At 40.7% G+C, this 20,870-nt stretch overlaps 7 protein-coding genes, 1 long non-coding RNA gene and 2 other non-coding genes across 12 annotated transcripts; 6 read left to right on the forward strand and 4 right to left on the reverse strand.

Moving 5' to 3' along the window:
• Positions 1-77: 77 nt before the first annotated feature.
• TRNAS-CGA lies at positions 78-159 on the forward strand. The gene has a single exon. It is a non-coding gene; the product is annotated as a tRNA-Ser (tRNA).
• Positions 160-519: 360 nt separating this feature from the next.
• Positions 520-1,263, forward strand: LOC17890945 (pathogenesis-related protein 1). The gene has a single exon (XM_006299735.2). It carries the CDS (start codon positions 579-581, stop codon positions 1,155-1,157), a length of 579 nt encoding a protein of 192 aa, XP_006299797.1. The 5' UTR covers positions 520-578; the 3' UTR covers positions 1,158-1,263.
• A 117-nt stretch (positions 1,264-1,380) lies between these two features.
• Positions 1,381-1,462, reverse strand: TRNAS-UGA. The gene has a single exon. It is a non-coding gene; the product is annotated as a tRNA-Ser (tRNA).
• A 402-nt stretch (positions 1,463-1,864) lies between these two features.
• On the forward strand, positions 1,865-4,627 carry LOC17892829 (protein REVEILLE 8). 2 transcript variants are annotated; one of them, XM_023785670.1, is made up of 9 exons: positions 1,867-2,150; positions 2,570-2,627; positions 2,706-2,829; positions 2,910-3,053; positions 3,171-3,296; positions 3,371-3,480; positions 3,562-3,621; positions 3,807-3,931; positions 4,213-4,627. In XM_023785670.1, exons 1-8 carry the CDS (start codon positions 1,963-1,965, stop codon positions 3,903-3,905), a joined length of 909 nt encoding a protein of 302 aa, XP_023641438.1. In that variant the 5' UTR covers positions 1,867-1,962; the 3' UTR covers positions 3,906-3,931; positions 4,213-4,627. The 2 variants fall into 2 exon arrangements, with proteins under 2 accessions (XP_023641439.1, XP_023641438.1); XM_023785671.1 differs by having other exon boundaries at positions 1,865-2,150; positions 3,785-4,627.
• A 67-nt stretch (positions 4,628-4,694) lies between these two features.
• On the reverse strand, positions 4,695-8,052 carry LOC17893715 (DEAD-box ATP-dependent RNA helicase 45). The gene has a single exon (XM_023785669.1). It carries the CDS (start codon positions 7,901-7,903, stop codon positions 4,841-4,843), a length of 3,063 nt encoding a protein of 1,020 aa, XP_023641437.1. The 5' UTR covers positions 7,904-8,052; the 3' UTR covers positions 4,695-4,840.
• A 268-nt stretch (positions 8,053-8,320) lies between these two features.
• LOC17893357 (60S ribosomal protein L4-1) lies at positions 8,321-10,080 on the forward strand. The gene is made up of 2 exons (XM_006297756.2): positions 8,321-9,492; positions 9,808-10,080. The coding sequence occupies exons 1-2, from the start codon at positions 8,386-8,388 to the stop codon at positions 9,919-9,921; spliced, it is 1,221 nt and encodes a 406-aa protein (XP_006297818.1). The 5' UTR covers positions 8,321-8,385; the 3' UTR covers positions 9,922-10,080.
• Positions 10,081-10,471: 391 nt separating this feature from the next.
• Positions 10,472-12,969, forward strand: LOC17893747 (L-ascorbate peroxidase 2, cytosolic). The gene is made up of 10 exons (XM_006298333.2): positions 10,472-10,582; positions 10,684-10,825; positions 10,961-11,135; positions 11,490-11,555; positions 11,691-11,739; positions 11,826-11,908; positions 11,978-12,057; positions 12,153-12,255; positions 12,381-12,439; positions 12,622-12,969. The coding sequence occupies exons 2-10, from the start codon at positions 10,704-10,706 to the stop codon at positions 12,638-12,640; spliced, it is 756 nt and encodes a 251-aa protein (XP_006298395.1). The 5' UTR covers positions 10,472-10,582; positions 10,684-10,703; the 3' UTR covers positions 12,641-12,969.
• LOC111831386 lies at positions 12,204-12,610 on the reverse strand. Its single transcript, XR_002834579.1, has 3 exons — positions 12,528-12,610; positions 12,357-12,419; positions 12,204-12,250 (listed from the first exon to the last, which is right to left on the reverse strand). It is a non-coding gene; the product is annotated as an uncharacterized LOC111831386 (long non-coding RNA).
• A 38-nt stretch (positions 12,970-13,007) lies between the features above and the next one.
• LOC17893006 (pentatricopeptide repeat-containing protein At3g09650, chloroplastic) lies at positions 13,008-15,629 on the forward strand. Its single transcript, XM_006296696.2, has one exon. It carries the CDS (start codon positions 13,083-13,085, stop codon positions 15,426-15,428), a length of 2,346 nt encoding a protein of 781 aa, XP_006296758.1. The 5' UTR covers positions 13,008-13,082; the 3' UTR covers positions 15,429-15,629.
• LOC17891367 (probable DNA helicase MCM8) lies at positions 15,546-20,801 on the reverse strand. Of its 2 annotated transcripts, none has more exons than XM_023785388.1 (17): positions 20,549-20,801; positions 20,122-20,169; positions 19,932-20,049; positions 19,625-19,847; positions 19,366-19,529; positions 18,771-19,034; positions 18,551-18,646; positions 18,261-18,413; positions 17,710-17,780; positions 17,522-17,640; positions 17,222-17,351; positions 16,973-17,024; positions 16,723-16,879; positions 16,462-16,636; positions 16,058-16,228; positions 15,853-15,966; positions 15,546-15,747 (listed from the first exon to the last, which is right to left on the reverse strand). In XM_023785388.1, the coding sequence occupies exons 1-17, from the start codon at positions 20,756-20,758 to the stop codon at positions 15,700-15,702; spliced, it is 2,313 nt and encodes a 770-aa protein (XP_023641156.1). In that variant the 5' UTR covers positions 20,759-20,801; the 3' UTR covers positions 15,546-15,699. The 2 variants fall into 2 exon arrangements, with proteins under 2 accessions (XP_023641156.1, XP_023641155.1); XM_023785387.1 differs by having other exon boundaries at positions 20,122-20,265.
• Between the last annotated feature and the right edge of the window lie 69 nt (positions 20,802-20,870).

Below are 20,870 nucleotides of genomic sequence, written 5' to 3' on the forward strand. Positions count from 1 at the left end.
TTCTCATGATTTCTTTCCGTCATTGTATTTCCAAATTATTAACAATATATTTTATGTTATTGATTAATGATGCAAAAGTCAATATGTCCGAGTGGTTAAGGAGACAGACTCGAAATCTGTTGGGCTATGCCTGCGCAGGTTCGAATCCTGCTGTTGACGGATCAAATATGTTACTTTTATTAAAAAGTGTATAATTTTTTTTCTTTCTAAATATTTTCTATTCCTATAAGGTTTTTGTTTTTGGAATTCCATTCTAAATATTTTCTTTTCCTATAAGATTTTCTTTACTTAATTCAATTTTCTTTGCTTTCGCTTTTGGATATCACCATCGGTGATGTACGTACGTGATGAGATTATATTACCTTAAAAGTTGTTTGAAAGTAACGTTACCAATGACACAATTAATGTACACACGCCACAACACGTAGATGACACCAAAGCAAATCTGTTAGAAAAATGTCTGAAAATGGAAAAATCTCTAACAGAAACAATGTAACAAAAAAAAAAAAAAAACTCCTTAGAAACAGAGGAAGCAGAAGGATGAGACCACACAATTATACAGAGAGACGCTGGAGACGATGTCTGTGACCTTGTCTCATCCATCATCATGTCTTCTCCTTCTAATCCTTCTCTTTCCCGGCCATCCCTCTGCCTCCGGAACCTCCATCTCCGACATGGTGAACACTGCGGCGCGTGTGTTAAACAGAGCGAGAAGAGCAAGACACTCGAGAGAATTCCTACACGCGCACAACATTGCCCGGGAGTCTTCAGGCGTGCCACCTCTCGAATGGGACAAAGGCCTGGCCCGGTTCGCTGATAAATGGGCTAAACAACGTAAGCCCGTTTGCAATATGATGCATTCAGATGGTCCTTACGGCGAGAACATATTCTGGTACCGGCGTAAGAAGACGTGGTCGTTGGAGAAAGTGGTGACGAGATGGTTCGAGGAAAGGTTTAACTACGACACGAAAACGAACACGTGCGCATCAGGTGAGATGTGCGGCCATTACACGCAGATGGTGTGGCGAGCCACCAGAGCCGTTGGATGTGCACGCGTGAAATGCGATAATGGCCGTGGCTATCTTGTGGTGTGTGAGTATGATCCACCTGGAAATTACGAAGGTGAAAGCCCTTTCGATCAAAACACTGTTAAATGAAAGAAGAAGAAAATGTTAGAGATTGATTGAAAACAATTTTTTTTCCCATTATATAATGAAGAAAATATACATTGTATCTGTATTACTATTCTTGGTCCATGCATAATTGCAGATATATCATACATTGAGAGGTCTACTTGAAGTGATCGATATTTATACTGTGATTGTGAAACAAAAGAAAACAAATGGTTGGAGTGGAAAAAAAAAAAAAAAAAAATGAGAACGTCGACAGCAGGGTTCGAACCTGCGCGGGCGAAGCCCAATAGATTTCAAGTCTATCTCCTTAACCACTCGGACATATCGACTTCTTTTTGCTTAGCACGTATGTTTTACATATTTCACATAAAATAGTATAGTGTTTTATGTTTACGTGTACGGTGGATCTTCAATTTGGTTTTGTTTGCGTAATTATATGCCATGTTTGAATTATTTAAGAGAATTTGGCACTTAGCATTTTGGCAATTGGTTTGATTCGGTAGGAGTCCTTTTCTTGCATACCAAATATAGAAACATAGAAAAATATAAAAAAGCACGACCATACATTTTCATGAAAGCAAAGCACAACAAAGTCTACACGTGCTTAAGCTTGAGGCTCTAAAATCAAGTGCCTAGGCTAAAGAATGAAATAATATAACGTATAGTATTAAATAATCCAAAAAAATGAATGGTGTGAGATGGAAGTGAAACCAACTCCACATATTTTTACACATACACCAACTTCGTCCTCGCCAGGTGGCCTTTTTTTTTTTCTCTCTCTCTGCCTTCTCTCTCTCTAACACCTGTCGTTATCTGAAAACATAAACCGATGAGCTCGTCGCCGTCGAGGAATCCGACGAACGCCGAAGCACCTCTGCCGCCATCAACATCATCAACGGATGCGGTGGCCGTGGAAGTTGGTTCGTCTAAGAAAGTGAGGAAACCTTATACCATCACCAAGTCTAGGGAGAGCTGGACAGAGGAAGAGCATGATAAGTTTCTTGAAGCACTTCAACTGTATAACTTCTCTGCTTCTACGTGTTTCTCTGTTTTACTTTGGGACTTTTAAGCTTTCTAACTTTGCTGCTCATGTCTGAGTTTAGTTAGTTAGACTGAACAATCAGAGAGGAAGATTCATGTTGGGTTTAGTGTCTTAGCTTAAAAACGATCTCTTTCGTTGAGTTAACTTGATCTATATATAGTCTCGTGGTAAATTTATATCTTGAGTAGATTTGAGTTACATCATCAGATCTATTGTAGCATCTCATGTTGAACTTAGCATTAGTATTCAGAGTTCTTTGAATAGAGAAGCATCCATGTTTTGCTCAATTCTTCAAGTCTTTATACTTTAGCGGTCGTTTTCAAAGTGTTATTTATCTGGAAAGACCTGATTCTGATTGTGCTGATACTACTGCTCTCTCTCCTTTGTTCCTTAGATTTGATCGTGATTGGAAGAAGATAGAAGATTTTGTGGGTTCCAAAACTGTGATTCAGGTTTGAGATTATCTTCTCTAGAATTTTACTTTGTTGCAATGTTTTCAACTTATTTGATTTACTACTCTACTGCTGCAGATAAGGAGTCATGCCCAAAAATACTTTTTAAAGGTTCAGAAAAACGGGACATTAGCACATGTGCCACCTCCTCGGCCTAAGCGCAAAGCAGCTCATCCCTATCCTCAAAAGGCGCCAAAGAACGGTTAGATGGTTTTATAATACTTATTAGTTTTGTTAAGTTACATGAGTCTTTGTTGAGTTGTAACCTTATATCTTTTGTAGCTCAAATGCCAATTCAAGTTTCCACGTCTTTTACTACGCAAAATAGCGACATGCTGGGATACACTTCGTGGGATGATGCCTCAATGCTGCTAAACAGGGTTATTTCACCACAGCAAGAACTTGCTAATCTTCTTGGACCAGAAGGCATGTACTTTTGTCTCTCTTTTGTGTTTTTTCTTTTATTGATGGTAGTACTGTAGAATAGGTTCCATCAAAGGACTTTTCATGTGCTTATTATGGCATATAACGCCACTGATTCAGCTGATATTGGATCGAAGGGCATATTAAATGTTACTAGTCCTTCTACATCTGGTATGGGAAGCTCAAGCCGAACTGTATCAGGTTCTGAGATTGTAAGAAAGTCGAAACAGCCTCCCATGCTTCACGGTAACCATCTGTGAACAATACCATTTTTCCTATATGTTATGGTGGACACTGTACTAATAATAATATCTTTGCAGCTGTTCCTGATTTTTCTGAAGTTTATAACTTCATTGGGAGTGTCTTTGATCCTGAAACGAGAGGCCATGTGGAAAAGCTCAAGGAAATGGATCCTATAAATTTTGAAACTGTAAGTCAGAGTTTACATGATTTCAGACTAAATGATGTATAAGCTTCTAGCATCTTGCACTCATGACAGTATGTTTTGCAGGTTCTCTTATTGATGAGAAACCTCACAGTTAACTTATCAAACCCTGATTTCGAATCCGCTGTAAGTGTTAAATTTACGATGAAAAGTTTGTGATGACCAACTTAGTCAGAGGCTGAACTATTTCACTCTCTAAACCAATTAGTTGGCGTCACTTCTTTTATGATTCTTGCAGTTAAATGAGTTTTTTGCTCTGCCGTGAACAAAATAATCTAACCTCAGCTAGTCCGATTGTAATGATACTGCAGAGGCAAGTCCTCTCATCATATAACCTGAAATCCAAGCTCCCAAGCGTTGAGACCACTGGTTCCCTAGTCAAGAACTCAACAAGCGACAAATCATCGTAACAAAAATATAAGCCATCAACTAGCAAGTAAGTGGTTTTCCCTATTATTTCGTCGACTTTTTATATACAGTACAAGAAAACATTTCACCTCTTGTTAGAAATCACACAAGTTCATAGTTAGACTTCTAGATATAAATATAAGTCTAGTGACAGTTCTCAAACTCTAAGGTTGGAATAAATAGTTAGTATATAGTTCTCACTGTAGTCACAGACTCACAGTCGTAGTCAAAATGACCGGGATACAATAGATATATGCCCCAGTTCAGGCTTCATGCTTAAGATGTATATGGTTCTCACCGTATTGGCAGGTTTACTCATCCGTTTTCAATGTTTAATAAACTTTGGTGTTATACGTCACTGGGAATCACAATCTTGTCAATGCATCATCATGTGGGAATGTGTAAAAGGTGTTTGTTGTTTTTGAGGAGAAACATAAGCTAAGTTTTCAAGCGATTGGGGACTCGAGCAGATTTTGACCAGGACCAGTTGAGTGAATGGTAGGTATGATATATGTAAGGGTTGCAAGGCACCCTCATCCTCATCCACAGGTTACTCTTGTACAAAAATCTCATTCATATCTTTTGTTTGGGTTGTGTATTTCTTTGTTCAGCTGTTGAATTTTACCCTTTTATCGCATTATTACGCGGGTGTCGAGAACAATTCCTAGGACTGGTTAAAGATCAATGTTAAAAGTAAATAACTGTAAATCATTTTTGTTTTGAAGTTGACAGCTTTCTCTATTAGGTGTTTGATTAACTAAATATTATATAAAAGGAAGAGAGAACGAAGGTAATGAAGAAACCAGCCAATCCAATTGATGTTTGTTGTCACACCAAGTCAAGTTTATCAAAAGATTCTGTAATTGTGTAGAGATTTGTATACCACAACATCAATCAATAGTTAATTGTTTTCTGAAAATATTCAAACCTCATGGTTTTATAGGACACAGTATCTTCTAGGTTGTGCTCCTCCAGGAAGGGAGAAGGCTTGATTAGTTATGTCTTCAAGAACACGCTTGAGTTCAGATTTAGCTGTCTTTACAGATATTTCGGTAGGCCCTTCAACGAACAGATAGAGCTTGCGTTCCCCAGGTCCCGGGATACGTCCTGGCTCATGATACTGACCTCTAATGGTAATAGCGGCTCCACTCCACTCTGATATTGGACCAAGCGTTTCTTTGTGGGTAACTTTCCACCGAGCATTCTGTGGGAAATCATTGATTTCCAGTTCTGCTTCATAGTGTTCAGGCATCCCATCAGCTTGAATCCTTGCAAGGTTGTGTTGCAGGTTAGCGGCAGCAACCATGGCTGCAACGCGGCCTGCTCCATCACTAGGAGGGACACCTGCCACAGTAACAATCCCACCACCATTAGGTGGCAATTGGTTAGCAGTCATAGCAGCTTCAGCAGCAGCAGCAATGGCGGCTATCTGAGAAAGCGTAGCTTGTTGCTGCAAGATATCACTACCATTCTTTCTTACTACATCATTCTCATCTTCTGAATCAGACTCCTCTTCCTCAAAGCCATACTCCTTCGCTTGTGCTTTCTTTGCTGCTTTCCTGACTTCCTCCTCCTCTTCATTGAATCTAAAGCCACTGCCACCATAGCCAGTTCCATGAGCTTGCTCAATACCCTGTTTCACTTTTGCCATGAACCCATCGGCCACTGCTTTTACATCATCAGGAACAAGCTGCTCAGATAGTTCCAGGGCCTTGACTAAATCTGGTGCATATTTTGCATCATCCTCGGAGATAAATGTTACAGCACAGCCTTTCCGCCCTGCCCTACCTGTCCTGCCAACACGATGCACATAGTCTTCATAGTGGTTCGGCGGATCAAAGTTAACAACCAACTCAAGCTCTTTCACATCTAGACCCCTGGCTGCAATACTTGTGGCAATCAACAAATTGCATACATTGCTCTTAAAATCAGATATAGCTGATTCACGATCAGTCTGGTCCTTACCCCCGTGAAGAGATAGACATGCATAACCACATTTGGTCATCAAATCATTGTACAAAGCATCACATTTGTCCTGTGAACGAACAAACACCAGAACTTTTCCTCTCTCATACCATTCCCCAAGAAGTTCCAAAAGTCTTGCGAACCTCTCACTCTCCTGTCTGATTTCAACTAACTGAGTTATATCTTTATTCACAACACTCCTCCCACCGACCTGTATTTCCACAGGCTTGTCCAAGATTTTACGTGCCAAAGTTTCAACTTGGCGTGGAAAAGTGGCAGAGAAGAGCACAGTTTGACGATCATGTCGAATATTTTGAAGAATACGCGTAATTTGAGGCTCAAAACCCAAGTCAAACATACGGTCAGCTTCATCCATTACCAGAAATGTGACCCTTCGCAGATTGGTTATTTTCCCACTGCTTGTGCAGAGAATATCGATCATTCTGCCAGGAGTACAAACAACAATCTCAGTACCTCGCTTAAGCTCATTGATTTGCTGGGCAACTCCTGATCCTCCATACACAGCCACACATCTTACACCCAATGCCTTAGCAAACTTTTTGATATCACTGTGAATCTGCTGAACAAGTTCTCTAGTTGGTGCCATCACCAGCCCAATCGGTCCATCACCAGCTTCAACGGGAGGCTGATCTTTGATATGCCTCAACATTGGCAAAACAAAGCCGAGGGTTTTACCTGACCCAGTTTTTGCAACCCCAATGCAGTCTCGACCGCTCATTATGATTGGGAGTGCTTGTGCTTGGATAGGCATTGGCTTTTCATAGTTAAGTTTCTTCAAAGTATCCAAAGTTTTGCTGGTCAGTCCAGTCTGGTGCCAATATTTGATGGGTCTTGGTACATCTTTCCCATGCACTCTTAGCTCCAATTCCTTTCTATAAGCGTTAACTACATCCTGTGTCATCCTTGAGATGTCCTTGACTTCGATATAGAAGTTCTTCCGGAAAGGCTCATACTCTATTTTGGAGTGGTCAACAAGAGACAGTTTCTCTGCTTTAGTCTTCTTAACTCTCTTCATGAACTCCTCATCGTCTTCGTCTAAACTTGGATCATCATCATTCTTTGTTTCTGAATAATCAGAATCTGAATCAGAATCTTCACCTTGAATTATCCTTCCAAGGGCCTTATTCAAACCTTTCTTTTCCCGGTCACCACTTTCCTTCCCATTCATTTTAGAATCCAAAAGACCATCGTTCACTGCTGAGGGAGAAGTCATATTGCTAAGCTTCACAACCTCAGGTAATACCATAGTATTCATAAAAGCATCTAAAGGATCAATATCCTCTTCATCTGCACCTCTGTAACCTCCATTCTCATTCTCCAAGTCTACCGTCTTGGCATCCTCACCTTTCTCGGGTTTAGTCTCTCCATCAACATCCATTGCTGAGTCTGATTTCTCGTCATCATCAGATTCTCCTTCAAGAGTCCAAGCCTTACCTGCCTCAAGACCCTTACTTTCACTTTGAGCTTCCTCCTTTTGCCTCTTCAGCTCTTGCCACTCCTGGACTCTTCTCCTACGTTTGTCTACTTCTTCATCCAACTGCTCCTGCTCATCCTTTACTTGTTCTTCCAGGGTTTTCTTCTCAACACAGTCATCTCCATGCCTGCTAGTTCTTGTGCTTTTCAAGTTACGCTTGATATCATCATCTCTATCTCCATTACAATCCTCTCGTGACCTAACCCTGTCTTTCCCACCTTCTCTCCTCTCTCTATCCCTTTTCCGATATTTGCCCTTATCTCTCTCACGTTCACGGTGTCCTCTTTCATCCTCCTTTACTCTGCGTTTGTAATCCCTCTGCTCTTCTCCTTCAGAATCGCTAATCGTCCTATCCCTCCGTCTCCGTATCCTCTCCTCTTCTTGAGAATCACTTCTCTTAACTATCTCAGACCGTCTCGAGCGCCTGATCTCCGAACGTTTCTCCTTCCTCCGCTCCTTACCGCGATCACGGTCTCCGCGAGACTTGTACAAATCATCATCTTCTTCCTTTCTGTACTTTGATTTATCCGACTTCATCATCTCAAACGCCAAAAATCCCGATTACAAAACCACGTAACCTACCCAGATTCAAACAAAAACACCGGACAACCAAAATCTTCAACGGTGAAGAAGACGAAGCTTCAAAAAAGAAGAAGACGAAGCTTCCAGAAGAATCGAGAAGGACTTGTTACAACACTTTATTAGGATTTGGGAGTATTCTGTATTTCAGTAGCATAAATAATAAAACGAAGAGGATCTTTCCAAAAATAATTTAAAATAAAATAATAATAAAACGAAGAGGTTTCAAGCTCTTAAAATTGGGCCTTTACTTTCAATTTAAAGTTTTACACTATTTATGAAACATGAGCTTTATAAGGCCCACTAATCGAGGCTTCGTCAGTAACCCTAAACGAAACCCTAGTATATTAGTCCCTTCTTAAACTGAAGCTGCGAAAACCCTAATTTCTCAAAGAGTCTAGAGAGACAGTGAGTGAGAGAAGAGAGAAACCTAATTGAGACAAATGGCCGCCGCCGCTGCTCGTCCTCTCATCACCGTCCAAGGTTTGGACGGTGACATGGCCACCGATCAATCCTCCACCGTCGTATTACCAGACGTCATGACGGCGCCAGTTCGTCCCGACATTGTTAACTTCGTTCACGCGCAAATGTCCAACAATAGCCGTCAGCCCTATGCCGTGTCCAAGAAGGCTGGTCACCAGACCTCTGCCGAGTCCTGGGGAACCGGACGTGCCGTCTCACGTATCCCTCGTGTTCCCGGTGGTGGTACTCACCGTGCTGGTCAAGCAGCGTTCGGTAACATGTGTCGTGGTGGTAGGATGTTCGCTCCTACCAAGATCTGGCGCCGCTGGCACCGTCGTATCAATGTCAACATGAAGCGTCACGCAATCGTCTCTGCCATCGCCGCAACTGCAGTTCCTTCGCTTGTGATGGCTCGTGGTCACCGGATCGAGAACGTTCCTGAGATGCCTCTTATTGTGAGTGACTCCGCCGAAGCTGTGGAGAAGACCTCAGCTGCGATCAAGGTTCTGAAACAAATCGGTGCTTATGATGATGCTGAGAAAGCCAAGAATAGCATTGGGATCCGTCCTGGTAAAGGTAAAATGAGGAACCGTCGTTACATTTCTAGGAAAGGTCCTCTTGTGGTTTACGGAACTGAGGGAGCTAAGATAGTTAAGGCGTTTAGGAATCTTCCTGGTGTTGAGCTTTGTCATGTTGAGAGGCTTAACTTGTTGAAGCTTGCTCCTGGTGGTCACTTGGGTCGTTTTGTTATCTGGACCAAGTCTGCTTTTGAGAAGCTTGAGTCCATCTATGGCTCATTTGAGAAGCCATCTGAGAAGAAGAAGGGATATGTGCTTCCTCGTGCGAAGATGGTGAATGCTGATCTTGCCAGGATTATCAACTCAGACGAGGTTCAGAGTGTTGTGAATCCGATTAAGAAGGATGCCAAGAGGGCTGTTCTTAAGAAGAATCCATTGAAGAACCTTAATGTGATGTTGAAATTGAATCCGTATGCTAAGACCGCGAAGAGGATGTCACTGTTGGCTGAAGCACAGAGAGTTAAGGCCAAGAAGGAGAAGCTCGCCAAGAAGAGGAAAACCGTTACCAAGGTAATCCCAATACTTCATTTTCTAGTTTATCAACCATTTCTGGATTATCATTGTTTAGTTTTGATTTGTGTATCCATTTCATTTAACTCCACTGATTTTTGAATTGATCTAATGGGCTGGTTTTTTGAAGTCTGAGATGTTAGTTTACATTATGTGAATGAAATCGAACTGTAAGCTTTCTCCGCTAGATCTTACCTGTTCTGTTCTGAAATGTGGTGTATTCGTCTCGTCATGTAAATTGGTTTATGTGGGATTCTTTGTCTTGTTATTGATTTCGTCTTCGTCCTCTTTACTAATTGGAATTTTGTAAACCAGGAGGAGGCTTTGGCTATCAAAGCAGCAGGCAAGTCGTGGTACCAGACTATGATCTCCGACAGTGATTACACCGAGTTTGATAACTTCACCAAGTGGCTCGGTGCTAGCCAGTAATAATCTCATTTGCTTTGGAACACTTCAATATTTAGTCAAAAGATTTTGTTTTTTTCTTTTTCTGTTTTGTGTTTTGGAGTATGGATATTGAGTTGAATTATGAACAAGTTTCACTTTTCACATCCCCATTTCTTATTGCATTTATAAGTTTCCTTTATATATGTTTATTTCCTTCGTTTCCATTGATCATTCTTGTTAATGTTATGAACCACATTATAGACAAGCCCTAGTCTTCAAGCCTTTTATATATGAAAATTGGACAAGGTTGTTGGAGGCTTGATGTATCTTCATATTTGTTTACCCAATTTTGAAAAAATTTAAATCATTTGATTTGAACCAAATGTGTGCATTGATTCTACTTTCTAAGACATTATCAAACCTAAAGTTTTGAGATCATAATTCTCTTCGTTCAAATTTGGATTAATAGAAAGCCACGTGGTGTGTATCTGTTGGGTAAATTTGTATTATCATCTTCACTCTGGTTTGGTTTCTTCTGGAAGGCGCGGCAAGAGTCCCTTTATTTTTTAATAATCAAAACCATGACCTCCAATCATGTAAACGAAGACTGAAACTAGAAGCTTCATTTGATTCATCAGCCAATTCTATAAATTGATTCGCTAACTAAAATTAAACGACAACTTCTTGCAAACACTTTACTCAGGTTTCTCCTTTTGATCAATCTTTGTGTTTTCGTAGTTTGAGTATGTTCTTTTATTGATAGGTTCTCCAATTTTGAATTCTGTTTTTTTTCACGATTTGCAGAGAGAAGCGAGTTTGAAAAAATGGTGAAGAAGAGTTACCCGGAAGTGAAAGAAGAGTACAAGAAAGCTGTTGAGAGATGCAAGAGGAAGCTCCGTGGTCTTATCGCTGAGAAACATTGTGCTCCCATCGTCCTTCGTCTTGCGTAAGATCCTCTCTGCTTCTAATCTGCTCTGTTTCTGTATACTCTCTTTTAAAAATTTTGGTTGCGAGTGTTGCTCCATTTGGGAGTTGTTCAATGGATTGCCTATGAGAGCAATTTTGTTGGGAAAATCTGCAGATGGCACTCGGCTGGGACATTTGATGTGAAGACGAAGACGGGAGGACCATTCGGGACGATTAGGCATCCTCAAGAGCTAGCCCATGAAGCTAACAATGGTCTTGATATTGCCGTCAGGCTTCTTGAGCCTATCAAGGGTTTGTTCCCTATTCTGTCATATGCTGATTTCTACCAGGTACGTTTCAACTATATGCAGAGTTTTTCTTCGCTGTAATAGTGAAGCAAGAGATGCACCAACTGTATTAGTTAGGAGTTTGATGTGAAACCATATAATCAAGGGTTTATGGATGCCTGATGCATCAATGATTGTGGGACATTGGGAAACATTTAAAGGTGATTTTATTGGTTGAAACCGCTAAGTTATGACTTTAAATGGGTTCTTATTTAGCCTGAGTTGTCTACTATTCGCCCTCTGGTTGCTGTAACCTTGATTCACACATGTTATACTAAAACTTAAATCTCAGAAGCTTTCCTTGTATTTCCCATGGCTTTAAGGCCTTGAATCATCTGTATTTCTTTGTTACTGTAGCTAGCTGGAGTTGTTGCTGTTGAGATCACTGGAGGACCCGAGATTCCTTTCCATCCTGGTAGACTGGTGAGTCATTTTTAAGTTCTCAGTTCCCCTGCTACCAGTTATTTGCTTCATTAAGTCTAAGTTTGTACATTTTTCTTCGCTAAGTTTTGTACTTTTGTTTATATGATTAAGTCTGAACGTAATTTCATCTTCCAGGACAAAGTTGAGCCACCTCCCGAGGGTCGTCTGCCTCAGGCCACTGAAGGTAAAGCAGATATAGGAACATGCTTTAGTGTGATTCAGGTATTAGATCATAGATACATATCCATATCTGCTTTTATGTAAATTCAGGTGTGGATCATCTAAGAAATGTCTTCGGTCGGATGGGACTCAATGACAAAGATATCGTGGCATTGTCCGGTGGACACACCTTGGTATGTATGCTGCATGTAGAAACAAAGACTCTCTTCTCAGTTTTGGCTCATACCAACTTTTACTTTCAGGGTCGGTGCCACAAGGAGCGCTCAGGATTTGAAGGAGCATGGACACAAAACCCTCTCATTTTTGACAACTCCTATTTCAAGTAAGATCAGATTCTCTCTGCTTCTGTTTTCCTAATGCTTGAATTGGACCGGAACTGAATCAGAAAGCTCTTTAATCTTGATGGTTATTAAACAGAGAGATACTAAGCGGAGAGAAAGAAGGACTTCTTCAACTACCAACAGACAAGGCTCTTCTCGAGGATCCTCATTTTCGTCCATTTGTTGAGAGATATGCTGCAGTAAGTGAAATGACACAACTCATCATTTCATCATTTATCATTTCATCATTCTTATGATCATATATATATATATATATATATATATAGTCAAACGGATTTACCACTGATTCAAATGTTACTTTCAGGATGAGGATGCCTTCTTCGAAGACTACGCGGAAGCTCATCTGAAGTTGTCAGAACTTGGGTAAATAACACACAGAACAATCTCTTTCACTTTGTCTCTATATTTCTTTATCTTTATCATATTGTAAAGTTGCAAACATTGATTATACCTCTGAAACGCAACGCAGAGGAAGTTATCACACTTACAAACACCCGATTTTGTCTGAACACCGATCATAGTGTCTTTGTTTATGTGCTTCGCAGGTTTGCTGACAAGGAGTAATCTGGAATCTGGCGTCATGTCCTATATATATCCTTTGATTAGTGTTCCCTCACATTATCATTGTAATCATATAAAAAAAAAAAAAAGTAAAATCGAATGAAAAGCTCTTTGTATTGTACGTGTGCCTCGGGGGTTGTTTGTAACTAATGAAATAAGACAACTCAGTTGATGAAAACAACAAGTTTCTCTTACACAACACAACAGTTTATCTTCTTTTATGTTTGGATACTAGTAAGTAGTAATCTCGTAATTTAAAACTATATCGAAAGTTTTGTTAATGTAGTTGAGATAATAAAATAATCTTGAATCAAATTATGGAGATACTAATATGAACCGATGCTTGAACTCGATACGGCGACGTAGCACAACTCGTTTCCACCCAAATAATCCATTTGGAGGCTTTTCATTACAGGACACACTCTCTCTCTCCAATGGACCTAAGATGAACATTCTCCGACCTCCGACGTCATCATCGTCGTTTCCACCTTACCCAAACTCCGTTTCGTTAACCCCTCCAGTGGTTTTTACTCTCACCCACAACTCCATAAACCTCTGCTCGACCAATCCCCTATTCAACGCCGCTGGTCGATCCACGCGCCGCCAGATTTTCCAACGGTCCGCCTCCGACACTGCTAGTAGCTCCGCTGGAGACCTCTCGTCGTTCTTGGGGTCTCCCTCAGAGGCGTATTCAACACACAACGACCAAGAGCTCTTGTTTCTCCTCCGCAATAGAAGAACCGATGAAGCTTGGGCTAAGTATGTTCAATCCACTCATCTCCCTGGACCAACTTGTCTTAGCCGTTTAGTTTCTCAATTATCTTATCAATCCAAACCCGAGAGCCTCACGCGCGCACAGTCTATCCTCACGCGCCTCCGCAATGAACGCCAGCTTCATCGCCTTGACGCCAATTCCCTCGGCCTCCTCGCCATGGCTGCAGCCAAGTCTGGTCAAACCCTTTACGCCGTCTCCGTCATCAAGTCAATGCTCCGCTCTGGTTACTTACCTCACGTTAAAGCGTGGACAGCTGCAGTAGCTAGTCTCTCTGCTGCCGGAGATGACGGACCGGAAGAATCTATCAAGTTATTCACCGCTATTACGCGACGAGTCAAACGTTTTGGTGACCAATCTTTGGTTGCTCAATCTAGGCCTGACACGGCGGCGTTTAACGCAGTGCTTAACGCTTGTGCTAATCTTGGTGACACTGAGAAGTACTGGAAGCTGTTCTACGAAATGGCTGAGTGGGATTGTGAGCCTGATGTCTTGACGTACAATGTTATGATCAAGTTGTGTGCCAGGGTCGATAGGAAGGAACTCATTGTTTTTGTTTTGGAAAGGATTATTGACAAGGGGATTAAGGTTTGTATGACTACAATGCATTCCCTTGTTGCTGCTTATGTTGGGTTTGGTGATTTGAGGACTGCTGAGAGAATTGTTCAAGCGATGAGGGAGAAAAGGAGAGATCTCTGTAAGGTTCTACGAGAGTGCAATGCAGAGGATTTGAAGGAGAAAGAAGAGGAAGAAGCTGAAGATGATGAAGATGCGTTTGAGGATGATGAAGATTCAGGTTTTTCGGCTGGGGATGGGGTAAGTAGTGAAGAGGGGTTTGAGGATGTGTTCAAGAAATTGCTACCTAACTCAGTTGATCCGAGCAGTGACCCGCCATTGTTGCCTAAAGTCTTTGTACCAGACTCTAGGATTTACACGACGTTGATGAAAGGTTATATGAAGAGTGGGCGTGTGGCAGACACAGCTAGAATGCTCGAGGCAATGAGGCGTCAAGATGATAGAAATAGCCACCCAGATGAAGTTACATACACCACGGTTGTGTCAGCTTTTGTAAAAGCTGGGTTGATGGACAGAGCACGACAGGTTTTAGCCGAGATGGCTCGGATGGGAGTTCCTGCAAATAGGATTACTTATAATGTTCTGCTCAAAGGATATTGTAAGCAGTTGCAGATAGACAGGGCAGAGGATTTACTAAGAGAGATGGCTGAAGATGCAGGAGTCGAGCCGGACGTGGTTTCCTATAACATCATAATAGATGGATGCATTCTTATAGATGATAGCGCAGGAGCTCTTGCATTTTTCAATGAAATGAGAACGAGAGGGATTGCACCAACTAAGATTAGCTACACAACTTTGATGAAGGCTTTTGCAATGTCAGGGCAACCAAAGTTGGCAAATAGGGTGTTTGATGAGATGATGAATGATCCAAGGGTCAAAGTTGATCTTATCGCATGGAACATGTTGGTTGAAGGGTATTGCAGGCTAGGTTTGATCGAAGATGCTCAGAGAGTAGTTTCAAGAATGAAAGAAAACGGGTTTTACCCAAATGTGTCTACCTATGGGAGCCTAGCCAATGGTGTTTCTCTGGCGAGGAAACCTGGTGAGGCACTCTTGCTTTGGAAGGAGATAAAGGAAAGGTGTGAGGTCAAAAAGAATGAAGCCTTATCAGATTCTTCTTCAAATTCTTCTCCTCCGATGCTGAAACCGGATGAAGGGTTGTTAGATACGCTAGCAGATATATGTGTCAGGGCTGCATTTTTCAAGAAGGCATTGGAGATAATCGCATGTATGGAGGAGAATGGGATACCTCCGAATAAGACTAAGTACAAGAAGATTTATGTGGAGATGCACTCGAGGATGTTCACTAGCAAACATGCTTCACAAGCCAGAATAGATAGGCGGGTAGAACGAAAGAGAGCGGCTGAAGCTTTCAAGTTTTGGCTCGGTTTACCTAATTCTTATTATGGAAGTGAATGGAAGTTAGGTCCAAGAGAAGACTAGATCATTATATTGATCAGGCTGCTCTCTTATACAACAATGTATACTAGGTTCTACCGTAGATATAAGTCCAGTAGGTGAGTGAAGAACAACATAAACACTAAACCCAAGTCCATGTGATAATACTAAGGAGTTTCTTGCATTGTGTAATATACAATTGACTGTTTTGATAATCAGGTTCATAATTAGATTTGAACAGTACAATGGCAATGCACATGCTAAATTTACTTTTAAAAGTTTCTGTTCTAAGGAAGGTTTTTACTCGAAATGCTAATCATCTTGACCTGGATGACTGGCTCCGGGAATAAGATGAGGAGAGGACCTGTATATGAAATTAGGGCAGAATAGTAATTAAATCGGATCCATTATCCAATCTCTTGGCTGTTTATTTACCATTCTTTTTTCTGAGATGGGTGAAAGGATTTACCTGGTAAGTCTTTGGTCCCTTCTTGAGCAAATATCCCGCAATATTCAGGTTCTCTAGGAAAGTATCGATGTCTGGAACTCGTAGGCCGATCCTATCAGCTAAGCTATACATCTCCTACAGTAACATATTTTTGAGTAAGATTTTGGTCATAACAAAACGTCAGACTAGCCGCTAGCAAAATGTCGAGCAGAGAAGTTGTCCATACAGAAACAGAGAAACAATCTTTCTGCTGCAGCTCTGATTGCTTATCAAGAGCACTTAAGAAACGTTTGGCCTCCTTTTGTTGACTCATCCCTCCACTCCTACCAAAATCCACAACCCCATGTTCATCTATAAGCTTATCATACAACGATTCTTTCATTATTTCAACCACATCCTGTTAAAGCAAATCCAAGAACAGAAGTTAAGACAGTCTGTCCAAGCCAACATCATAGCAATGCAGATTGAAATCGAAAATTTCAAGCTAGATGATTACCTTATCCAACAATAAAGAACAGATAACATAATACTTTTATACATGTATGGCATGGATGCTAAGTCGAGTGTATGGTCAAACATATGCATGTAAGCACATAGATAGGGTACAAGAGATTTCAAGTTCTGGCTTACCATTGCGTCTTGGACTGTTATTTCTTCTCTCAAGTCGACCCGAGCTCTAGCTTGCGCAAGCCTAACCAAACTTTCAAGTTGTCTTGCTGTTATTGGTGTGCTATCAGCAGAAGTGTTATGGTCTCTCAGCTTCAAGTAAAACTTCTTTATGATCTCTCCGGCTTCCTTTGACATCCTGAATAGATAAAGAGATGTTATCCATAAGGCCTAAATTAGCTCGCGGGGATTTTGTAGTTGCAGCTGGGAAACAGATCAAATTACTTAGGGTTGACAAAGGTCCGTGCATAAGCAACATATTTTCTAAGCAACTGGCCAGGAACGGGAGAAAAGTCGTCATCTTTCTTAGTGTCTAACCGCAGTCTTGAAAGTAGAGAATTTCCTTTGGCATGTATATTTGCATATCCAGCATTCTGTGATGCTGCATTTAATATCAAACAAGAAGTCAAGAATTTATCTTTCTTAAGGTGATGTTTATACTAGCTGTATACCTAACAACCAAAAAAAAGTGGACCTGGCTTAAACTTCTTCAACGCTGGTGATGTTTCTCCACTTGCAGAATGAAGCTGCGAGAAAGAATCAAAGGTACAATTTTTTATTAATGGCGCTGAATGAACCAATGAGTAGAGTCAATATAGTCTTTTCAGATATGTCATATGCACTATAGCTGTCACGGATTTTTTTCCATCTGTGAGAGATGAATTTCTGCTAGTATATAAGTGAGGCATGCTCCACAAAAAAAATTTGAGATGCAGAGACTCACCGACATAATATGTTCTGAGACTTGCTTGTCGAGTAGCTCATCAGGTTTGTCAAGTAATATGAAAACTAAATCAAACCGTGAGAGAAGGGCAGCACTCATTTTTAAGTTCTCGTTTACAGTTTTTGCACGGCTGAAATGAGATCATAAAGACAACAGTAAATATTGACAACATCTTCTATTTTGGTTTTCTTTTCTCACTGTCTCAAACCTTGAATGACGCAGGGTTATTCTGCCCTGTAAAGTGCGTAACTATGACTCAAACATTCTCACAATGATGAGATAGTAAAGTTAGAAAATTACTTGTAGTGGCCACCAACAGGATTTGCTGCTGCTATAACAGAAGTTCGAGCTGATAGACTAGCTACAAGCCCAGCCTTCGCAACAGAGACACACTGTTGTTCCATTGCTTCTAGCAGCGCCTGTGGCAAAGTAATGTCAGTAAGGAGAAAAAATACATCAGAAGTAAAGATATTCTGAGAAGAAAATACCTGATGCTCGGTGGTCATCTTATCAAACTCATCAATACAGCACAACCCGCCATCTGCGAGTACCATGGCTCCTGCTCACAGGTAGCAGTAGGTTAATAAAGACGAAGGTTTCTCGTCCTACACACAAATTAGTTGAAGATATTTTTAAGTAAGTGTTCCTAATTTAAGCATGTAAAACTTTTCATTAGTGTGAAGTTCTTCAATAAAACTCTATCCTAACACTGATCAAACACTGTTGAAGATGCAAATCCTTGAATGAACTATCTATTATCTTGTAGAAGGATTTAAGACTGCTGCTAACTGTGCCCTCATTCTAGCAAACTATAAGACAGAAGTATAACATTCACATAAAATAACATCACTAGAAAACGATAAGGTATGCCACACCCTGATGCATAGAAACCAAGCAAATTATTTTAGCACCTCTGATTCAATTAGACTGCCACTAAGTATTTAGTAAAACTATCCATTAACAGCATGACTCAAACCCATATGCTATGTACTGAAGTTTGTACTGGCTAAATATAGCAAAAGAAGAGGGAAGGAGCTACCAGCCTCAAACGCATAGTCATTCGTCATGGAATCTTTCACCACAGCAACAGTGAGCCCTGCTTTAGTTGTCGCATTACCACATACATAAATGCCACGAGGGGAAATGGCAGCTGCTGCTTGCAAAAGCTGACTTTTGCCCAATCCAGGGTCACCTAGTAGTGCATCGAAAATCGTCAATCAGATTTTCGTGCTCCAAACTAGTTAGGAATAATCTTCGCTTAGTTCATGTACTTATAGGCTATAGCCTAGGTTTATGCCATTGAATTAACAGATTGATTTGAAAGCTTACCAACAATTATGAGATGAATGTCTCCTCTGACTGGAACTTTGTTCCGATCCATCGAGTGCTTCCTTACACCTCCAAAAAGAGATAGTGTTATCCCAGCTGTTGAAATGATAAGAAAATAAACAAACAACAGAAGTATTACGGTATGCAAGTCTTCTAGTTGTAACTATCAAGTCTTCACGAATGATATCCCAAGGAAACTTGTTATGGAGAGAATTATAACCTTTGACAATTTCATGGCCATAAATAGACGGGCATACTGAATGAAGTATGCGACGGAATGTATCAGAACCATATTCTTCTTTGAACTTCACAATAAATTCCAAGTCTCTCTGTGAGAATGAATACAAGTCACCAACATCTGCAGACTGGGTACTGCTACTAGAGTCTTCTGACTTGTCAAATGCAGACTGCCGCTTGGAATTTTTCACTGAAACTGCCTCTATAAACAAATAGTAAAATCCTTGATTCTTCGACTTCGATTTCCCTGAAACAGTAGCATTTTAAACGTTTATAAGTTTAAGTAGGGCTTAGGACACTGAAGCAATCTCTCTGAGAGTATAGTGAAATGGTATTTAACACCAGTATTGAGGATTTTAGTTCCTTTTTCTTTGGTAAACTGTCATAATGGGTAAAACAAACAACTGATCTGTGCTCTATACTTTCCTGCAATGAGAAGCCCATGGAATAAAACTGTAAGAGACAAATTTCTAGCTATTCTACGGTTAAGGATAGCAGTCATTTGGGCATGGTAATGTTTGGAAATTACTGGACACAACAAGGATGGAGAGAGTGCCATAAAAGTTGTAAACCAATACCTCCCCCAATATCCATGTAATTATTAATCACCCCTATAATCCCTGTAACTGTCACCACATCACCAGGGATACATGTGTCCACAAGGTCTTCTGTCAGTTCACATTCTACAGTTCGGGGTACCCGTCCATCTTCATGGTCTTCAGGCTTTTGCAATTCCTGCACCCTAAAATACATTTGGACAGCTGATTAACAACGGCAAGATACATAACTAGCAAAAAATGAAGCACACAAAATGATGAGGTGCAAATAGGAGAACACCTAATCTTCTGAAAGTCGATTGTCTGAGCGGAGGAACGGATTGGGGTAAACGTTTTGGACTTGCATCCATGAGAGTCACATTTTAGTGGAGGTGAAAATTTTCCATCAGTAAATTCCCGGGTTATGCTAGTTTTGCACTTTGCACAGTCAAAAGCCATCTGTGTAACAAGGGGCTTTACAGTACTAACTTTAACAACAGTCCCATGAACTGTCACAAGCTTTCCTGCAATTTCAAAGCACACACTCATGCTTCATCTCACTTAAGGTTTATCATATTATTATTTATATCGCGAAACGAGCATTCTACCTATATATGCTGCTCTCAGGTTTTTCAGGGAGATCGAAGATTCAGGATAATTATGGAGACGAACATTGATCTTCATGACATTGTCAAATTTTTTACTCTCCCATTGACCCAAGAGAACCTGTGAAAGATGAATAAGTCTTTATCTCATGCCAAAGAAGAAAACAAAACCCAGTGAAATTTAATACCCTACCTTGTGAACTGCAGCATTCATACAGGGGATAACTCCTTTAGGATTATCCTCCAGATTTAAGAAAAAGTTATCGATATCAGATATTTTCTTGAATTGTTGGAGATCAAGCGACAAAGAGAAGGAACCACCACCTTCTTCATTTACCTGTTTCTCTCCCAATTTGTGTCAATTGTCTCATGGCATGAAGGAAACTTATGAACTTGTTTCTCATCTAAAAATAACTAATTGAGGTAAGAGAATCTACTTTCTCAATCTAGCCTGATTCTTCACAAAATCGAGCTAATTAAACTACAGTTTACACAGGGAAATTGCTATACTAAGCTACATTCAAATTCGATTCATGAAATTTACCCGAAATTGGATGCAAAACGTTTCGTCAATTGAGGTTATAAAGCACTAATCTGATGGTGTCCAGGAGAGGAGATACCTGAGAAACTAGGTCTCCACCAGGGGGGACGGAGAATATGCGGATGAGCTCCGCCGTGAGCTGCAACTTCGCCTCGTCGATGGCCAAGTTCTCGTTGTCCCTAATATATACAGCTAATAATTTCCCTATGTCGATGGAATCGATTCCGATTGATCCACGGCGACTCGATGTCATGCTTTCACCGTCACTGCCGCCTCCGTAAAATCCCATCACCGCTTAAATCACCGTAACTATTTCGTCAGTCACAGAGGAAAATCTCGCTTCGGCCAATGGTTTTTGGCGGGAAAAGTAATAAGGCTTTTTGATATGGGTTTTTTGGGGA

Source organism: Capsella rubella, unplaced genomic scaffold (genome assembly GCF_000375325.1).
Source record: "Capsella rubella cultivar Monte Gargano unplaced genomic scaffold, Caprub1_0 scaffold_3, whole genome shotgun sequence".
NCBI lineage: Eukaryota > Viridiplantae > Streptophyta > Magnoliopsida > Brassicales > Brassicaceae > Capsella > Capsella rubella.